The 22,889-nt window shown below is 36.7% G+C and overlaps 1 protein-coding gene across 1 annotated transcript in view; it reads right to left on the bottom strand.

Annotated features, from left to right (window-relative positions):
• FGF12 (fibroblast growth factor 12) overlaps positions 1-22,889 on the bottom strand; it is a 440,873-nt gene that overhangs the window by 145,785 nt on the left and 272,199 nt on the right. The window contains exon 3 of the mRNA XM_016200049.2: positions 22,252-22,362. Within this exon, the coding sequence (XP_016055535.1) occupies positions 22,252-22,362 (111 nt within the window). The remainder of the gene's footprint in view (positions 1-22,251; positions 22,363-22,889) is intronic.

The raw sequence follows: 22,889 nt of genomic DNA, 5'->3' as shown, positions 1-22,889 counted from the left end.
TCTCTGCTTTAGTTTTCCTGTCTGTAAAATGGGCAAAATAATCTTCACTGCACAAAGTTGACAGAGGAACTAAATGTGTAATCATGTCCTTGAAAGTGTTTCATACACAGAGATGTGGTCTCTCCATATAAAAGTTATTTGCCATTAATATATAATTTCCTGTGTGTCAAGTTCGGTTAGCATAGGGTCTGATTTAAAAACTCGTATCACCCCAGTAATATTTAGGTTTATATTCAGAAGGTTACTTAATACTTTAAAAAATAATACTTCATATTTGTGCAACACTTAACTGTCAAAATGCCAATAAATCTATTATTGTATTTGACCCTCAATCACAAACACTAAGAAGAATTTAGGACAGAATGATTATCCTAACTTTTAGAAGGACAAACAGATTCAGAGGGATACCCAGGTAAAACAGCATCTGAACAAAGCTCTTCTAGATCTCTAATGTGGTTAGCTGCCCAAATTATCATAGTTCCCCCGTCTTCCCTCGTAAGTTTAATTTATCCTAATATCTTTTCTTACCTTCTTGCAAAGTAATACAGGATTTAGTTATTTCCCTACATGCCCTGCAGCCAGCTGTGGCTGTGGACTCAGTACTGCCAGTCAGATGTAGGCAGAGGGTCTCTGTATGCATGAGGACCCCTTCCCTACAAACAGCTTGTGTCTCCTGCCCTGTTCTCACCCCTTCACCTTACTGCTGTTGGAACAGGGATGTGCTGGCTGGGTCATCCCAGATCCTGAAAACAGGGGCTACTCCTGAGGGAGAGGTGGCGGGCGAGCTAGAAGGAGTTGGGTCCCCGAGGACTTTGTGGAGCAGAGACACCAGTCGTGCATTCAATTACCTAGGTCTGGCATTTACGTGGGAAAATAAGTCCTTGTTATTTTAATCAGGGCAACACAGAGCCAATCCTAATCCTAACTGACAGAGATCGGTAATGACAGCAGTTAACATGGAAGATACAAAATAATGTAAGACACTTATACGCTGTATGTAGATGCACCCACTGGAAAATATCAAGTTCAACGACAATTCTTAAGATGAAAGTAATGACATGAAAAATTGTGCATAATGTCTTTCTAAGGTAAAGATTTCCCAGGAAAAATACAAGAATGTTGGTTCCTTTAACTGAAACAGAAATAGAAAAGCAACTATAAAGATTTATCTATTTGAGGAGAGTGAGAAGAATGAGAGAAAATATCTGCAAACCATATATATGAGAAGGAGTAAAATATCCAAAATATGTAAGGAATTCCTCCAACTCAATAGCAAAAGAACAAATAACCCAATTAAAAAATAGGTAACAGGTCTAAATCAATGGTTCTACAAGGGTGATATACAAATGGCAATAGATGCATGAAAGTGCTCAATATCATGAATCATCAGAGAAACACAAATCAAAACCAAAGTGAGGTACGGTATCACCTTATACCTGCTAGGATGAACACTATTTAGAAAATCAGAAAATAAGGGTTGTTGAGGATGCAGAGAAACCAGAACCCTTGTGCACTGTTGATAGGAATGCAGCCACTACAGAATAAAGGTTCCTCAAAAAATTAAATATAGAGCCACCCCCACCATATAGTCTAAAAATCCCACTCCTGGGATATTTCAAAAGAGCTGAAATCAAGATCTCAAGAATAATCTGCCTTCTTATGTTCACTGCAGCATTATTCACAATAGCCAAGATATGGAAACAAATATCCATTACTGGATAAAGAAAACATGGTATGGATATATAATGAAATAATATTCCGCATTTAAAAGGAAGACAATCTTGTCCTACACAACGACATGGATGAATCTGAAGGACACTACGTATGCTAAGTGAAATAAGCCACTTCTAAAAGGACAAATACTGCCTTATTCCACTTACATGAGTTATCTAAAATAATCCAACTCATGGAAGCAGAGAGTAGAATGGTGGATGCTAGAAGCCAGAAGGAGAAGGCAATGGGTAGATGTTCAATGGGTACAATTTTTCAATTATGCAAAATAAGTAAATTCTAGTGATATGCTGTACTTACAGTTAACAATATTATATTATGCACTTAACATCTGTCAAGAGAGTAGATCTCACGTTAAGTGTTCTTACCCCCTCTCCACACACACACACAAGCAAAAGGGCATGAAAAAACTTTTAGAATTGGTGGGTATATTTATTACCTTGAATGTGATGATGGTTGCATGGGTGTATGCATATGTCCAAACTCATAAAATATTATACATTAAGTATGAACATTTTTGTATATCAATTATAGTTCAACTAAGCTGTTCTTTAAAAAGGTAATAAAAGAAAATGGTAAAAAAAATTAGTACAGGAATCCATACAGATTTGCAATGCACTGGAAGGATATTCTGACCGATCTCTAGATACTGGGTTCAGCTGTGTGACTTGCTTTGGCCAACAGTATGTTAGTAAATACAAGCACAGTCTTGAAGAAGAACTGATCTACTCCTATTTGTGCATTTCCTCTCTTCCATTGCATTAAGAAGAACATGCACAAAGTAGCCTGCTGATCCTGGGAAAAGTATGTAAGACACCTTGAGCATAATAGCGTGGCCTCAGTAATCCAGCCAAGGCCATTCTAGATTAACTGATAGATAGCTGACCTTCAGATACGTAACCCAGAAAAGATTAGTAGGAGCTGCCTCGCCAACCACAGGAATGAGACAGAAACCCTTGCTGTTGCATGCGTTGAGGCTTTGTGATTATTGGATACATAGCATTATTGTAGTAATGTATAAATGAGCAGAAAAAGTTATTTGGGGAAATGGGTAGTGGATCTGAAATGCCCTGAAATCTTATAACAAAAATTCTCAAATTTGATTAACAATCCTCAACATGAATATGCAATTGCCAATTATATACTATGAAGCTAAAATAAACTTTTATAAATTAAAATATAATACTAAAGGATCAACTTTGATTAATCATTCTATAGGATCCACTGGGTTATTTTTACTACAGAGAATGTATTATAAAAGTGTGATCATATGAAAAGGGGCTCAAACAATATAAATACAAAATAATGCAAAGGAAATGCATAGAATCAAACAGTTAAAATATTTTAATATTTCTCCAGATTTTATAAACTTTGTGATAGCTTTCATCTTTAAAATATAGTCTTTTTGTGATTTATTTTCTTATCCCACTCACTTTTGTACCTAATTTTCATTTTGTCATGCTATATTTATTTTTCAAAGGGGTTCCCTAAAGTTATATAAGTGTAGGACCTACAATACTTAAGTTAGTCTCAGAATGAAGTTTCAATGGAAGGAGAAAATGAAAGAAAGTAACAAAGGAGAAAGATAAAACTAAGAGAGATTATTACTTGAATGCCTACTTTTTTTTCAGGCATCATGCCAGGCATTTTGACATACAAAATATCATTTTTAATATAAATTATATATATATGACTGCTTCCCTTTATTTCAGGGTATAAAAGTCCTACCTTCTTTTTTGGGTACAAAATGGGTAAATAAAGGAAATGAAAAGTGTCATCCTAAACTTTGGGGTAACATTCCACGGCCTTAGTTAACTGAACTCTCATACAGCACTTTGTAAATATCTTGATAATGCCCCTGATTCAAATAATTTATTCAAATAACTTATTCAAATATTTACTGAGCACTTACTGTATGCCACATGTCATGCTCAGGCCAGGGAAATAGATGTATCCAACAGATGTGGTCTCTGGGGAATGACCTTCATCTGTAAATCTCTCTGAGGCTCCTACTATCCGGTGGGCAAGCTGAAGGCCCTGGAAACTGGTACTACTATCCTCGATACCTTGAATAGCATCTTGGTCATAGAAGTCATTACTCAATATTTGAGAAATAATGAGTCAGCAGTGGTTTCTCTTTAAGCTTGCTTATTTATAGCTTTTCTAGATTACATTTCCATAATCAAGCATTAAAAAAACCCCTGAAGGCCCGGCTGGTGTGGCTCAGCAGTTGAGAATTAACCTAGGATCCAGGAGATCGCGGTTCGATTCCCAGTCAGGGCACTTGCTGGGGTTGCGGGCTCGGTCCCCAGTCAGGGGCGTGCAGGAGGCAGCCGATCCATGACTCTCTCATCATTGATCTTTCTATCTCTCTCCCTGAAATCAATAAAGACATATTAAAAAAACAACAAAAAACCTAAACACTGCCCACACATAGAATATATTCAAATGTAGAATTGAAAGGGAAAGCCAGAAACCCTACATAATACAAAGTTTGATAGGGCATAAACACAGGATGCATGCGGCCGGTGTGCGAGATGATTCATGTTTTGTGGGAATGAAGGAAAAGGGGAGACTTTGGGGAATCTTACACCAAAGATATTAGACATCTTGTAAAATTATATTGGACTAGAGAAAAGCAGTTCGTAAAAATGCTATGTGCTTATTCAATTTAATTTCTACCTAACAGAAGTTATTTCATTGACAATAAGGTGACAATCTGAAGCACATCTGAATGCACATAATGTGACTACCAGTAAAGATGAAAGTAGAGAGAAGAGAAAAGAAGGGAGGGAAGGAGAAGTAAAGCTCATGGCAACCAGTAAAAGTTCCTTTTCAACAGGCAAATCCAGTATGTTCCCAAGAAACTTCTAAGGACGGACTTCTTATTGCTTGTAATAATGAACAGCTATAAAAGTGCAGTTGTATTTTAAAATTCTGGGTTGAATTTGCTGAATAGGCAATAAAAATGCATTTTATGATCCACTAAAAACACAAGTAAATTTATAGTGGAAGATATTGAGACAGGATGGAACTATTTGGGGTTATAATCTGTGCACTACCAATACAACATTGTCTTGAAGATTCGGTATCGTTTCCCATACTTCAAAATGTTCTCAATAAAGATACTTCATTAGAGTGTGACTAATATCATATTCTAAAGTTGATACCATGTTATTTTCCCCTTTAATCCTAGTCTCTTGCAAAAATATTTGTAATTGTAATGTTTACAATAATATTTGTAGGCTGCTCAATTGATTTCCCATTAGTCATGAAATTAATATTTATTTCTGGCATTTATTTATCATTTACTAAGGTCAACTTTTCTCCCTATCTGTTTTTAATAGGAAAAGGATCTTAAGGAACAGTCAACCAACGAGGAAATAGTATGAGCTCTTAAATCCTCCAACGCAAAAGTGGTAATATGCATTATGGTACAAAAATATTAAATTTTTAAAAATCTGGAAGCTATCAAAAGATTATAAAATCCATGAAATAATAAAATATTTTAATTAACTACTTGATGGGTGCAAGTCAATAGAGTTCTTCTCCATTATTTTGTATTTATAATCTTTGAATAACCTTTTATATAACAACAATTTTATAATACAGTCAAGCAGATTAGTTGTTCCCTCATCCCAATTCCAGAGCTTTTCATACACAGCATTCATCACATTGCTTTTTCATATTTGTTTGTCAAAGTCTCCCTGAAAACTAAGAATTTTTCAAGAACATGAAATATTTCTTTCATCCAGACCGCACTGAATAGAAGCCTAAACAATGTGGTCATTAAATTTAATTCTCTAAAACAGCATTTCTTACAGACATTATGGGAAAGATGTGCTTGTCCCTACTTTAGCTATTGAGTCAAGGAAACAAGACTGGGATGAAGACTGAACTTCAGTCCAGAGGACAGAGCTATAGGCCATGATCCTTCTCCTAACACTGAACAGCACTGTGACCTTTATGATGAAGCAATGTAACCTCAATGACCCTTAGCATCTGCTCTGAATGCTTTACTGGCATTATGAAGATCAATTAAAATAACTTTTTATAAAAAAACACTAGTTAAATAATAAAAGTAAAATACAAAGTATCATTATTGTGTTGGTGGTGGTGGTTGTGGGTGTTAAACTTCCAAATCTAGAGCATTCACAATGGGTGAGGGGTGACGGGAACCTGGGTCATCGTTATATCATGTTTTAACTTAAATTCCTTAATATGTCATGAGAGAAAATGCATTTCATCTTATATATTTGAGATCTAGAAAGTGCAAACAACTATGAATTTAAAATAAAGCAATAAAAATAATGTAAAAAGTCATCATACTTTTGGCTATGTTGATATGATGCTTTCAACCTGTTGACCCATTTTATAAACAATTGGTCAAAACAGTTCAACTGTCTGATTTATTTTCCACATTGAATTTAGTGATTTGTGAGACTGATTATGGTTTGGGGCTTAGGGACTTAAAATTTTTCTTGTAAGCATTGGCTAATTGCAAACATGGTGGATTTTCTACATAGTGAAAATGAACAACATGACAATCCCTTTCTTTGACAAACGCTAGTAGAAATGTTTGCTTTCGCTCTAGTAGAAATCCTACCATTGGTTCTTAATCCTGATACTATCATATAACCTTTCCTGTGTTACTTCAGAGAGGTTCAGAAACTTAAATAATTAACAAGTCAATTCAATGCGATTTTTCTTCTTTCCTTGAGATGATAAATGAAGCATATCACTATCGATAATGAAAGCAAATGCCTGTCATCACTCATCCTCTGCAGCCAATTTGTCTTACACAGGCTTATCTCACTGTCCATTCCAAGAACCCAGTGAATAGCACAGGTGCTGTCCATAAGATCAATGGGCAAAAACATCCTCCAAGAAATCTCTGCATGTTTTTAAGCTTTTAGATTTGTATCTTCCGCAAATCTTTCCTCAAACGTTATGTTGCCCAAATGGACAGTGGCCGATTAGGTTTATTCATTAATTCACTCACAAATATTCCAGACATTGTGCTAGACACTTGTAACACAGTGGTATAAAAGACAGGCAGACACGGTACCTGCCATCATGGTGGCCAAAGTCTAAATTTAAAAAAAATAAATAACTCCACACATGTGCTCTGAATCCATCTTTACAGATGAGGGCACTGAGGTTCAAAGATGTGGTTCCCCAGGGTCTTTAAGTCCACCAAGAAGAGATAGGATATGAACCTAGGTTCCAGTGGCAATAAAAAAAATTGTTGCTCTTAAAAAATAAAAGAGGCCCTGGCCCATGTGGCTCAGTGGTTAGAGAGTTGGCCCATGCACCAAAGGGTCTCAGGTTCGATTCCTGGTCAAGGGAACATACCTAGGTTGCAGGTTTGATCCCTGGCTCCCTGTCAGGGCACGTGCAGGGGCAACCAATCGATATGTCTCTCACATTGATGTTTCTCTCTCTCACCCTCTCCCTCTCTCCCTTCCACTCTCTAAAATCAATGGAAAAAATATCTTCGCGTGAGGATTAACAAAAAAAGAGAGAGAAATTCTAATAACTACAATCTAAGCAGTTGTAAAAAAGTGAGAAAAAAACAGAACTATAATAAATACATTTGGAAGCCTTAAAAAGATTGTTCCAGCCAAGTTAAAATGTCCCACCCAGAAAGTATAAAATCTTTAGTTCTTCTTAATTAAAATTATACACAAACACAAGCAAACGTGCTTGAGATGGTTTAGATCTATGCTCAACCAAAGCTTTGCACTTCATTATCATTAAATATCAAAAGGAGGCGGTTCTGAAAATGTACGCATATAAAATACTGATGAGCAATTCCATTTAAATAGAAGAAAGTCAGTGAAATAGCAGCAAAGAAAACATTCACAATTCCACTCAAGTTATGCTGACATTGACACACAGTTATATTTCCTGCTCATAATTTAAATATATACAGGATGAGGCAAAAGTAGGTTCACAGTTGTGAGTGTGCAAAACAGAGTTTATTCTTGTATTATCATTTATTAATTATTATATTATTTTCCATACAAACTGTAAACCTATTTTGCCCCACCCTGGATATCAGTTTCATTCCATAAATATTTCTTTTGAAATAAACGTGGTAAGATATTTTTTAAAGAAACAAAGGGGGGATATAGAATTTAAAAATAAGATGATAATTTTTGTCATCATTCTCTAGCTTAAAATCTCTCCATCTCATTTCCTGTTACACATCCCTAGTTAGACTTTTTCCCCCATAGCACCACATTTCACCTATCACTCTTTGCAATTGCTCAATAACTTTCATTGGTTCCCCATGCCCTAAAATACGATGTTTAAACTCCCCCATGTGTCAGTTAAGACCCTCTAAAATATGGCCCTGGATACCTCCACATAATCTCTGCTTTATCCAAACTGATCAGCTAATTTGCCCCAACACGCAGGAGCTTTCTCTACCAGGTGATTTTGTGCCTCCTGATCTGAAATGCAATTCTCCTGATCTTAGTTTACATGCTTTGTTCCTATTCTTCAAGATGTCATTTAAAACCCACTGAGCACCAGAGCTTTGGGGAATCTCTCTCATCTCTGAAATCTTGTGATTTTTCTGTACTAAGTTTTTTCTTACATAAACATTCAACCTCCTCTACTGTTCTGGGAGCATCTAGAAGGCAGGAACAGTATGGGAGTTGTTTTTGTAATCCAGTAACTGAAACTGAGTTGGCCTTCAATGTGCTGGTGATAATGAAGACGAAGTATACATATGGCAGTCATCTGTGAAACACCAATCATTTTGTGTAGCTGCCTAAGATCATGTCATAAGAAGACATTTGAGGCTAGGCCACAATGGATGTGAAAACTTAGTGATGTCTGCCACAGACACAGGAGAGGTACTTGGGCCACTTCTTTGTCATCTGCAGCTTGAGGGCATCTTTTTACAATAAAATATCACAAAACATTTCATAAAAGAATAGCAATTTGCACTGTACTTTAAAAAATGTCTTACTGCATAACTATGTCTCAAAGTGTTTTGTTGTTGTTGCTTTTTTAAAAAATTCTGATGCCTTTCCATGCCCATACCGATTAAATAAAAACCTTCAGGATTGAACCTAGGCATCAATATTTTTTTAAACTCTCAGATGATTCCAATGGGCACCATTGTTAGAAAGCAGTTTCACATTCAACAGTTCTGGGGTAGTTCTAACAAACTCCCAGGTAATGCTGGTCCTTACCAACCTGCGCAGCCAATGGTCTAAAGCTAAGTGCGAGTAGCATGGGCATCTCCTGCAGCTTACTGGAAACGAGAATATGAGGCCACACCCAAGAGCTACTGAATCAAAATCTGCAGTTTAACAAGATCCTTGGATGATTACCATGCACTTGCGGTTTGAGAAGCACTGTTCTAGACTGGTGATTCTCAAAGTACGGTCTTGTGAACTTGTTAGAAATACAAACTCTTCAGCCCCCACTCAGACCTACTAAAACAGGGACTCTGGGGATAAGTTCCCCAAATCAGTAGTTTAACAAGCCATCCAGGTGACTCTGATGTACATTACAATATGGGAAGGAACATTCTAAAAGAAATCACTGTTCTTACACTTGAATGCACTTTGGAATCATCAGTGTTATTTTAAAAGAAGACCGAAGTCTGGATTCCAGCCTCAGAGATTCTGCTTTTATTGATCAGGAGCAAGACTTGGGCATCAGGTTTTCAAACTTACCCAAGTGATTCTAACGTGCACAAACCTTGGAGCCACTGTTCTAGAGAACTTGGGCATAGGTGAGAGGTGGACTGTCTTCCTTTGCATCTTGGTAGGACTACCCCTGCTCAGATTACCAGCAGAATCAAAGGCCTGAGGACAGTCCATGCGTAACTGCACTCATTCTAACCCCCTCAGAGGGAAATTCCAAGTGCAGTGGGGTTTAATCCTGTCTAAACCAGACTTTCATCTAATTCCCCCAAAGATACGAAAGGCTGGGTCTAGAACCTAAAAGTGCTGAAACTGAAGAGAAGTTGCCAAAAAGGCTTGTTATACAATTCTTCAAAGCTCTGCTCAAGTCCTACATTTCCCCTGAAATTACTCTTGATCATATTTCAGCCAGTATAGATTTCTCCTCTTTAGACTTTCCAAAGCATTTCCTTCCCAGAGGGCAAATGTGGTATTATATACTTTGGTCTTTACATATAATTCCCAATTTACAGATGAGAAACTATGGCTTCAGAGGGCTAAGAAAATAGCCCAAGATTATACAGCTGGTAAGACGAGAAATACCTACTGAAATCCATAACTGTCACTAAACCCCTATGGGCTATTCACCTGCCACACTGCTTCCCACTTACCAGGACTGATCCCTGGTACACACTGAAGGAACCATGAAAATGTGCTCTTCTGCCAGTTCCTAAGTAAGAAGGCACAAAGCTTTATTTAGGATATTTTTAAAAAATTAAATTATAATACTATGGAGTGGGCTTAGTAATGCTGTACTGACACACTTTGACATTGGTTTCCTCTTCATTCTGTGTCAGTGCCAGGGAAAGCAGATGTTCCAAGTGCAACCTCACTGAATCCTGACTGGATGCCTGCCTGCTCAGTACCACTCTATCTAGACTACTGAATAATACATGAAAATACATACACGCGCACACACAAACACACATAATACACACCTCAAACTTCCTAAGTCAGATATATGAAACAGGGAGCCACGTTAGTTAAGATCTTTAAAATGATTGTTTAATGGTTTACTATTTCCAAAAAAATGTTTTAATTTACAGTCTAAATACATCAAGCATATTGAAGAAAAACCCTCTCAAGTTTAATGTTTAGCCACTCCAAGGTAAAACGCTATAATATTTTATAAATAAATCACAGCCCCTTCTTAATGCTTTTTGAAAGTGTTGTGAGAAGAATGCAAGGGTATCATTTAGGGCATGTTTATTAGGCACTGGGAAATATTAACCAGAAAAGAGAATCTGGGGCTTCAGTATAGAGTGGGTAAAGGTATTAGCTCTGGAACAAATAAACTCACTGAGTTCAAACCCTGGGTCTACCATTTAATATCTGTATGACCATGGGCTAATTATTTAAACTTCCCATGCCTCAGTTTACTCACCTAAAAAGGAGGAATGATTACTGGACCTGATATATAGGATCATTATGATATTTAAATGAGTAAAATTTATAAAGTTTTCATACCTGTACCAGTTCCTTAGAAAGTACTCAGTAAACATTAGCTATTATTATCTAATATACTCCAAACTCATAGGTTAAGAAATCATGCTTGGCACACAGGTGATCATTTTATTTTCCAACTCTCTCATTGAAAATATATAGTTCTTTCCTTATACTTCATAGTAGCATGTGCTGGAAAACACCAGTCCACATGAGAATGAAGGGATGATCTACCCCTTACTTAGTTGGTGGCTACAGACTGAATGCCTGAGTGAACCAGCTACATATAACAAACCCCACTTCCATTAATTACTATCTACATTAACTGTAAGAATGCAGGCAATCTGTATAGCCTCTCAAGGAATAACTTGAGGAAGGAACACAGGATATGGATATAATAGAACTGAGTTTTCTTTACCGTGAGCAAATCAATTCATACTCAGGGCCTGAGAACCAGGCAATTTCTGGGGCATTTATAATAATCTCCAACTCATCACAACTCTAATACTATTTACCACTACTTCAAGGACCCCTCTCCCCTACTTTTTTTTTTACTCTCAAAGCTTGAGTGTATATATTTCTTTTTCTGCAAAATAAGCTTAAATTTAGCTGCTGGCCCTAGTTGAATAAAAAATGAAGCACAGTCTCCCTCTCTTATGGGTTAATGTACCATTTATGTACCTTCAGAAAATGATGTCCCTGTAATTACCACTATGAATATATACTCATATAACACTTTGAAGGTATATTTAATACTATGAGAGAGCATGTTCTTTTACTGTTATTGCTATAGAGTTCACTTTCCCAGACTAAGTGCATTCAATTTTCTTTGTTTTCATGATGGAAAATGACTTCCTTACCTCGCCTTTGAATTCTCTGAAGTTGACTATCATTCTCAAAACAAAATAAAATGTGATCCAACTTGAATTAATCCTTCGAACTGGGTGTTGTTTTGACAAATTCATATTCATTTTTGATGGGGTTGTTCTGTGAATTCAGTTCCACTCATTTATTCAACAGGAACCGAATACCTAGTATGTGCCAGGCACCATTCTCGATGCTGCAGCTGTAACAGCGCAAACTGCAGACAAAGCTTCCTGTTCCTGTGGAGCTTATATTCCATTTTGGCCTTTCAATTTAAATGGTAGGCTGATTATAGTATTGCTACTATGAATTAACCTGCTCACATCAAGTAGCAAGGCCTTATTACAAGTCAACTCAGAGATCAATCAGGCATGGCCAATGCCCTTAAGAAACGTATACTCCAAAGGATGTGAATAACTCACATACATAATACATACAAATAACACTGTATAAATATCTTAAGAGATGTTCATGTGTGCAAAGAAAAAAGCAGGATTTCCAGTTAAAGAAATCAGAAAAACTTTTCAAAAACAAAAGCAGTTATTTTTGTTTTTAGATGATATAATCAGTGTGTGTGGGGGGGGGCATAAACAAGTACGGAATGAGGAAAATGTGTGGTATATATGGAGAGCATTTTAGAGGAGAAAGGACACAATAAAATAAATAAGTGTATTAGTGGTAAGTGTTCTGGAGGGAAAAAATCAAGTTGCCCAGGCGAGTGAAGTGTTTAAGGCGGGGACTGAAATTTGCATAGATTAACCAGAAAAGGCCTGCGTGAGAGAAGGCCTCACCCTAGAGAAAGAGCATGAAGAAGAGGAGGGCGCGGGCTATTTCAGTATCTGGAGGAAGGGCATCCACGGAATATGTGATAGCTGGTACCAACATTTTGAGGAAGAACAGGGTGTGTCGGAAGAACAGGAAAAAGACTAGTCAAAAGAGGAAAGAAAACAGGATAGGTAATGGGCGGGTTTTATAAAAGCTTCTTGGTCAAAGGATGAGATCCGGCTTTTATCCTTAATAATATGTGATGAAAGGGAATGATCAGAGAACTGAATTTATCTGACCTATGTTTTAACCAGGTCACTCTGGCTGCCGTGAACAACAGACTGAAGGGGGAAAGCCTTAAGTAACGAGATCATTTAAGAGGCTACTGCACAAGTCCAAAGATGAAAGTAGCTTGTACTAGGTAGATGGCGGCAATAGGGGTATTGAAAAGAGGTCAGATTTTGTATAGATTCTGAATGTTGACCGAATTTACTACTGCTTTCAAATTCAATGCAAAAATTACTGTACCATCGTCTCTTACAATTTTGCTTTTTTTTGCAATGTGTTTAAAAGGGAAAGTTTCAAGTATTTTTCCGGCTGTCAAAGTTTCAGATCTGTCAGGAATATTGGAGATAATCTTTTCCAAACACCTCATTTTAAAGAGTAGAAAAACCAAGGAATGGAAAGTTTACATGACTTAAACAAGATGACACAGCTAATTAAGAACAGGATCTGGACTGGAAACCAGGTCATCTGACTCACAGCCCAAGCTACTTTGCCTTACATTGAGTGATATTTAAGTGGTTTATACTTCTCCTTTGAAATTTTATTCAGTTATTTTGATTTCACAAACACCGGATGACAGCTACAAGTATCCCAAATTCAAAAGTCTTCAGGGCCTATGCAGATAAGAGGAAAATGTGGGGCATCCACTGTTTGATTACATTAATTGAAACATATCTGTGTAGGCCTCTAGGTCGGGATCTTGGAAATTGGGCATCACTGCGCTGGCCACAAGGGCAAATAAGGATGATACACTCTAACAGGGTAAATATAAATGCAGATAAGGAACTGCAGTAGGCACGGGGTTCAAACACAGCAGAGCAAGATAAGTGATCAATGCGGAGTTTTGTGTGGGTGTGGGTGTGGGAGTGGCAGTTGAGGGGGATAGCTGGGGAAGGCCTCAGACAGACAAGGGGTAAGAGTTGAGAAGGGTTCTGAAGGGGAAGATGGCTTAACAGGTGGGTAAGACTGGTGGTCATTCCAAGCAAAAGGAATTAGCATGTGTAAAAGCTCAAAAACATAAAACAGTGTAGAATAGGCTGATTTATATCACTATATACGTTTGTGTAATTCCCCAAACTTATGTCGGATCACACATCTGTCTAGAATTGAGCTCTGACTCTCTCCAGAAAATAAGTCAAAATGCAACAGATTCCACACATGCTTGAGATGCTAGAAAGTCTGAGTTTCAGTATGCTTTTCAATATCCCTGTTTTTCCTACTCTGTTGGGAATCAGGTACCCATAGAACTAAATATGACAGTCCCAAGACAGAGACTGCCTTCATTAGCAAATGTGGTAACTCCAAACCCTGGGTGCAGAGGAGAGTTACCAGTTATCCCTCCCGCAGTGCATCAGAATCATCTGGAGGACTTGTCAGAGCAGATTGCTGAGCCCCAGCCCGGAGACTCTGATTCAGCCCGTCTAGGGTGAGGCTCAAGAAGGTATATTTCAAACAATTTCCAGATGATGCTGATGCTGGTGGTCTGAGGACTACACACTTTATGAACCGGTGACTTAGAGTACTCTTCAATACCCCCAGTTTAAGGACCTTTAAAGTCTTTCATGTTAAAATAGCTGCCACCACTAAGAATTTTACTTCTGTTTCAATGGTCACTGTGTATGAGCTCCTTATAAACAAGGACTCTCACCCTTACTGATGAGACTCACAACCACCAAAACCAACTGACAATACTGAACTGTGTTTCAGGCATTATTTTAAGCCCTTTTCATGAATCAACCCATTTATTCTACCCAACAACTGTATGATCTAAGTACAATGATGATTCCTCCTTACTAACTCAAAGGTGCATGATCTCAAATCAGCCTGGATTCAGATTCTGGCTCTATTAGTTATGTGTGTGACTCTCTAGATCTTTATATACTCCTTGAAAATAGCACATAAGGATTTGTAAACAAAGATTTCCTGCCAGTAACATAACTTTCAGAACAAATGGTATTTATGAAAATGGAATCTGTCAGTTTTTCTAAGCATATATAAGCATATATTCATTTCTATAGAAGAATAAAACAAAGGTTATCAAAATCTTAGAGATTCTTTGTTCCTCTCATTTTGTACAATAAGAGACTGTATAAATCTGAGAAAGTTTATGTGACTTGCCCAAGGCCAAGCACTGGTCACCTCACAGATCCAAGGACAGGCTAAAGACAATCTCAGTCCTCAGTTCTTTCTATGAAGATACTTGGTTAAGTAACTCCCATAGTATTCATAACCACTATGTATACTGCCTATAAATATGCCCATAAAAGGTCACAGAATAAATTGGAAGGAGGACAATTTCAAATTGCTCATGTTTTGCTTTATTGACCAGAGGGACACATTAGGGCAGAAGTCTTAGGATCAAAAAGAAATAAAAGACCAATAAGAAATTAAGAGGCCAAGGTAAAAAATAAGTATGAGGAGAAATTCCCTTTTAATTTTATGTGAATGAGTAAACTATTCCAGGAAACAGTTGCTTCTTGCTCAGACTCTCCACAAATATTATTTGGAGGAACAGTCTTTAAACTTAAAACACAATCAACAAAAACACATTCCTCACAATTGTCTATTACTTTACTTCTAGCTATTAAAATCAAAAGGCAACATTTTTCTTTTATTAAAAAGAAATCAAATGAAGTAACTGCATTCATAAGCTAAGGCTGAATATGAATTTTGCTCCTGAAAAGATATGCCACTGTAAGAGTAATGACATTTCATCTACCAGAGAGCTGCTCGGGGTTATGTAAATAACCCTGCTTCAAGAAAATCAGCAGGATAACACATGCGTTTCTTTCTCCTTTTATCCAACTTTAGGAGCAATTTCACACAAGTTGATGACATATTCTTAAAGTACAGATGACACTAGGAGAAAATAATGTCCCTATAATTGGATATGGCATGGTCCTTAATCTCCCATGAGTACTATAACATGTATGTATACTTAAGCAGGTGAAGGAGAAATAACCCCTTGTCCAGAAATGCCCCTTGTTAGGGGATTACACATCTTTATCATTCTTTGCAGCATCTCTATTTCCTTGATAAGTTTTCCCAACTAACCATTTGGATCATGTTTCTGTTCATAGTTTAGCAATACAGAGCTTCTGTTGGCTTTGGCTGTATCTATATACTTCGCTGCATAAAATATCATATGTTTGGTTTTGTACAAAATATCGTAACGTTTGCTATTGTATAGAGAACATAACTGGATGACTAAATTTTTAAATTTCCAATTGGATTTCTGAAACTCAGGTACAGGCCATTTCAAAAAATGTTTTTCTTCATGCTGAACTCATGGAGAAGTTAATATATTCATAAAATCTGAGGAAACGCCCGGCCAGCATGGCTCAGCGGTCAAGCACTGACTTAGGATCCAGGCGATCGAGGTTCAATCCCCAGTCAGGGCACATGCCCGGGTTGCGGGCTCGATCCCCAGTCAAGGGCGTGCAGAAGGCAGCCAATCAATGACTCTCTCATCATTGGTGTTTCTATCTCTCTCCGTCTCCTTTCCTCTCTCTGAATTCAATAAAGACATACTAAAAAAAACCAACCCGGAGAAACTGCATTTGTATTTATAATTGGTATTTAGGAACTAAAAATATTAGAGGTCTAGAATCAAAATAGCTCAAGAAATAAATTCCAAATTAGTTAAATATTAAGTATAAAGATAAAACAATGCTAAAACAAAACTGAAAAATATTTTAAAATAATATTTGAATGAGTAAAGCCTTTCTAAATAGTAGGAAAAAAGCTGAGGGCATAAAATCATATTTTAAATAAAAAATTAAATAAAGCATGGCTAAAAAATTAGAGTTAAGCTAAAAGGGGAAAAATATTTGCAACTCACATAACATAGGGGTGATTTTTAAAATATAAATAAATTTCCTACAAATGAAAAATAAACATTTTATAAAAACAGATATAAAAAGAAATTTTGTAAAAAAGAAGTGTAGATGGCTCTTAAAGTAGATGTACAAGTGCTCAACCTAACACAAGATAAGAAAAATTAAAGTTTATATTTTTAAGCAACAAAGAATCAAAAGTCTGATAACACATTTTGTTGACTAGAAGGTAAAGAAACAGATACTCTGTGTAAATTTGTTTGACAAAGAGCAAATAGATTTCAAAATTATAAAAGCACATAAGCCTTCATTCAGCAATTTCACTTCTGAGAATCCATCCTATAAATACATTTGCACACATGCAAAATGACTTATGCACAAAGACATTCTTTATAGCACTGTTAGCATTAGTATAACATTAGAAAGAACTGAAATGTTCTTCAACAGAAAATTAGGTTGAAAAATTACCTCATTTAAATATGTGCTAATGTAGAAAAATCTTATAGATGCAACATTTTAAGTTAAAAAGGGTGTCGAATAAGACATTCTATAGAGGTATAGATAAATAGTATTGTATAGGTTGATAAATGCATAGATTATATGTGGAAGAATAAAATGTGACCAAGTAGAAGACAAGGACAGAAAATGCTTTTGACCCTTGTCAGCGCCTTCCAGCCACAGAAACACACCCACGGTTGAACAAAGTCAGGATTAATGACTCAGAGCCAAGAGGAAAAATACACAACATGGCAGAACCAGGATGCCTGAGTAAGAAGTTGTAAAAAAAGGACTTCGGTCAGGGCTATGGGATTTTTAGGGAGGCGCCAAGAAATGTAGATTTACTCTGCTTGGATGCCCTAAGGAGGCAGGCGTAACTTCATGATTGGATATCTTAATAAATTTTATCTATAAAGCAAGCAGAACAGTACAAGGTAAAGCTGTGCTTGAAGCAGCAACAGCCACTCATATAAGCCGGATAAAGAAATATTTGACTTTTGTAGACTGGACACTATTCTTCTGTTCATCTGTGTTCAGATGTAATGACAAGGTGGTCCCGTTTCCCGATCCACCTGGACCCAGCGCCTTGTCTGGCTGGGTGCTCTGGGGAACTGCTCCTGCTGGGCAGAAGGTCACCTAGGCCGCGGGACTGGCCCTCGGGGACCGCTGTGCTCCTCAGCTGGATATCCTTTTGTGCCTTCAGGATTTTATGCCATGTGCTCATCTTACCTATTCAAAATAATCTTTAAAAAAATCTCAGAACTGCCCTGGCCAGTGTGGCTCAGTTGGTAGGAGCATCATCTCGAATACCAAAAGGTTATGGGTTCGATTCCTGATCAGGGCACATACTTAGGTTGTGGGTTCAATACCCACTCAGGGCACCTCACACAGGAGGCAACCAATTGATGTTCTCTCTCACATGGATGGCTGCCTGTTTCTCTTTCTCTCTCTCTTCTCCCCCCCTCCCCCTGCCTCTCCCCCAATCTCTCTCTCTCCCTTTCCCTCTCTCTAAAAATCAATAAGCACGTCCTCTGGTGAGGATTTAAAAAAGAGAAGAGTCTCTGAACTGAAGGAGACCTTAAAAATCACTGACTTCTGAGACTGTCCCAGCCACCACCACCTTCCCCTCCCACACCAAGGGGGTTTTCTCGTAAAACCTCTTTACTAAAGCAAAACATGGGGGGGAGGGGGGAATCTAAAATAATCCTGGAATGAGTAACGCCTTCCCAAATAGGAAAAAAATGCTGAGGGCATAAAAGCATATTTTAAACCAAAAAAAATACATAAAGCATGGCAAAAAAAATTTAGAGATAAGCAGTAAAAAGAGTAAAAATCTTTGCAACACATATAAAATAGAAGCGCTTTTTAAAATACCAGCTCTATGTGCCAGTGCAGCATCTGCTTGCATATCTCCAGTACCACTCTTGTGCTAATTTATCAGGCAGCTCATTCCACATCAAACATCTCTTACTATTTTTTGTTCAGAGGAAATGAGAACAATGCATTTGGTTATAATATCTTAATTGTTTTCACCCCAGCATGTTTGACCTCTTCAAATGCATCTTCTCCTCTAGTAACTAGGGAGCAGAATAATTACCTTTCTAATTTTATGTAAAATATTCCCATTAATACTCTCCAAACTGCGATTATTTTTGTGTGGGTGTGGGGGCGTGCGTGCCAGTGTTCCAACAGGGTTTTGCATCTTTGGTTGCCATTACATTTGCAGAGATTCTTTATCTGTTACTGCTGACAAAGCCATGTGTTTTTGTCCTCAATTATATATAATTAGTCTTTTCTTCAGGAACAAAAGAACAGGTGTCCTTATCTATTCTATGCAAGATACCAAAGCAAGGTTGGTTGAACCTAACAATGTTTGGTGAACCAAACAGCAGAATTCTGACAGATGCTCATAGTAACAAGATTTTTTTCAAACAATTAAATGCTTTTACGCCTGCCCACACAAAGTGGAGGAAAAAAAGGCATTTTAACATTTTAGAGGCTTATAATAATTTTCTATTAAAAAATTGAGTAGAATTTACATCTTTCTTTGATGTCTGACATCCCCACTCAGAAAATGTATAAATAAAAGTTACGCTTTCGTTGAAAATTTTTCATTGAAAATATTGGGAGGGGGTATCAGAAAAAAGTACATTAGTCAAAAAACTGGTGAAATCTGAACAAAGTCTAAAGCTCAGTTAATAGTATTGTGGCAGTATTAATTTCCTAGTTTTGATAATTATACTATTGTTACATAAATTGGTAGTATTAGGGGAGCTGGGTGAGGAGTACACAGAATTCCCTGTATTTGTAATTTTTCTGAAGTCTAAAATTATTTCAGAAGAAAAAGTTTAAAAATATTTGGGTAAGAAGAGTATATAGCCAATAACCTAGATAAACTTTTGCACATCTGTACAAGGAGACATTCATTCATTCGTTTCATTTTTGTCGAGTACATACTATATATTAGAGAACATTCTAGGTTCTTAAGCTACATCAAAGATCAAAACAAAATCTCTTCATTCATAGAACTTACATTCTTCTGGGAATAAGATCAAAAATAAACAAATAAACAGCAACAAAAGATATGTCAGGTAGTCATGAGAGCTACAGAAAGAAAAAAAAGTAGGGTATCAGAATAAAGAGCGCCAAGGTGAGATGTATAATTTATAAAGGATGGTTTATAAAATATCTTGGCAGCACTGTTTGTAAGTGCCCTAAAATAGAAAAAATAATTATCCACAAAAAAGAGAATGGATAAATATATTGGCTATATTCATGAAATGGGATACTTTACAAAAATGAAAATATATAATATAAAGCAAATATATAACTATATATGCATCTCATAACCATAATATTGGGAAGGAAACGTACATACAATTTATGTACAGTAATGGTCTCACTTATAAAACATTTAAAAACATGCAAAGCAATATTATGAATGATTTAAGCATACATATGTCAAAAAATGTATTTATAATACAGTATGGACATAAAAATGCCTAATGCAGGATGGTTGTTATGTCTAGAACTGAAGGAAAGCAGAACTCCATCAGAGACAACACAGAGGTTCCACATGTATTGCCAATTTTAACTAAATTTTAAGCCAAGGGCTGGGTGTCCAGTTGACTTTATCTTAGTCTTATTATTTTGTGCATCTAAAATATTTTTTAAGACCAAAATGTCAAAAAGTATGGCTAGTAGTTTATCTTAATAAAAAGTAAGATATTTTAAATTTGTAAATTTAGACAGCTTCTAAAAGTATTTGACAAAATGTTTCACCTTCAAAGTGTATGTGTGTGTTACGCATGATGCTATCACGCATAGATACATATTTTATTATACATGTATGTATGTACATGTGGGCATGTATTTACACTAGCAAATGACCCAGCATCAGCAGAGAAAGCACTTTCAACTCTTTTTCTAGCTACAGTGAAGAAAGGACTTGTCTTAGTTGACCCCACACTGGGCTTCTTACCCTGCCCCACAAGTCACGCATCTGCGGGGCAGCTGTCTGGCCTACAGCTGCATCCTATGGAACTGAGTATGGCTACTTGACTTCCTTGGGGATTGAATCTATCTTCATCAATTTATAATTTTTCAACATTTTTGCTTTAAAGTGGGGAGGATAGTGCTGACAGAGGATATTAATATTATTATCTCCGGCCACCTCCTTTTACAGAAAAATATACCGAGATCAAGGGAAACCTCAGAGATAGCAGGGGTGACACAGCTTAGCAATTTCCCTGATTCTTTCCATCTATACTTGTCTCTTGCTTTACTAAATCCACATTCACGTGCAGATGCAATAGATGGAAACCCTGTATGAAGAGGAAACAATCCTCATCCTTCTGTCCTCAGTTGAAAACGTGAATCATTTAAAGAATGCATTCCCACAAACAAACCAACAATGCAAACCATAATAAGCTAATCAACTACTTTGCAGAAAACTGGAATGCAATTCTTTATAATAAGATCTTTTCTTTACTGTAATTCATATTTTGTAGTGTGTAATATTAAGTGAACCAAGAATAATTTAGAAGGGGTGGGCTAAAGCACTTTCACACTTTAGGAATTAGAGAACTTTCCTTGATCTTTACTTTAAATTGAAAATATACTTCAGCATAAACTATCAGGCTTCTTAGATTACCTTATGCAATCTACAGGTTGTCAGTCTGACACAAAATCATATCCATCGGAAGGCAATTCAATTGGACATCCATTTAATGAGCATTTACTATGCACTCAACGCTAAAGATCTAGCAATGAATACAGACAAACTTTGGAGGACAGTATGGCAGCCCACATAATTTTAGAACAACACAAATTTTCCTCAGTATATGCATATCATTATGCAGAAAATGAAAGGTAGGGTGACAGTGATCATTCTTGGTGCTGAGGTTTGTCTTCAAAATATTTCCAAAATGCGAATATCCTCTATTACACCTTCATGATTTTGTTGGGTTATTAAACTCGTCAACTCTAAGGTTAAATTAGTTAAAAACTATTTCCAAGGATATTATTAATAATATTTTAATATTTGGCATTTTATGTAAAAAATTATATACAAAGTTTTGGGTCTACTAATATTATCTTGTTATTATCACATACACTATAGAACATCACTATGCTATTTTAATATCGTCTTCTTTTAAGACCAATAATTTTTTCCTCAATCCAAATAAAAGAACATGTCATACACATATTATGTATTCAATGTTTACCTTAAGAAGTATGTGGTCTGCCTGAAATGATGTTCTGAGAATTATTTTAACATGCTTAGTCTTTAGTTCGAGGATTAACAACATCTCGTGCAGTAAAGTCTGTCGTGTTCCTGCGAACACTCATCACCATCCTGACACTACAAACACTGGGATGGAAGGAGCTTCTTGTCCCGTAACCGCTGGAGCTCCTTCAAGCTTCCTCACTTCTCAGTTAGTACAGACCATTTCTCCCTTATTGTCTTTGCTATAGGGAATCATAGCAAGGAAAATAAAGGAAAAGACACCAGTTTCTTGTAGTTAAATAGTTCAAAGGCAGCCTGGCCATGCTTTAAGTCTACAATACACTGGGCTATACATTTCATTGTAAATGGATTTCAGGAAGCTAATGTTCCTTACTGTAGTCACTGTTTTCGTCCTTGGTCCCGTCAATGGTACCATCTGGGTGCATCTGCAGGAAATATCCCTGCTGGCTGAATAACCTTGTCACAATTCCTTTCAGCTGGGGTTCTGCAAAACAAAAAGAAATGATTATTCAAATTTGTATTTTGTTTATAAAAATGCTCACTTGCAAATTGTCAGAAACATTCTCTAAGTAAACGCATAAGTGCCAATGGCTTAAATATTAAAATAAGTATTTGGAAAGGTAGCATTTCAGTAACATATCTTCACACAGTGTTTTTTTTTTCCTTCTAGAGGCAGGGCCATAATACTAAGCAGCAATAAACCAAATGTAAATAAATAAAAGCTAATTATGATTAGTGGAATACAGAGGCATACTGAAAAGTAAATTACCTCTCTCTCGTGCATCTAGTATCTGACTGCAAGTTTATGTTCCCATTCCAGAATCACTGTTTAGAACAAACTGCCACTGTAATTCTTAAGCTTCCAGCAGTAATAATCAGTCCCTGGAAGACTTTGATTTCTGCTGAGTGTCAACTGTCCATCAGAAACTCCTGCATTTTGAAATTCTGGTCAAGTTCAGCCAGAAAGAATGGCTTGGATGAGAACCACAGGAAATAGCAAAGCCATGGCCA

This window comes from Miniopterus natalensis, chromosome 6, assembly GCF_054644295.1.
Source record: "Miniopterus natalensis isolate mMinNat1 chromosome 6, mMinNat1.hap1, whole genome shotgun sequence".
NCBI lineage: Eukaryota > Metazoa > Chordata > Mammalia > Chiroptera > Miniopteridae > Miniopterus > Miniopterus natalensis.
The sequence above is the reverse complement of the archived record's forward strand: the minus strand, read 5'-3'. Positions and strand labels throughout refer to the sequence as shown.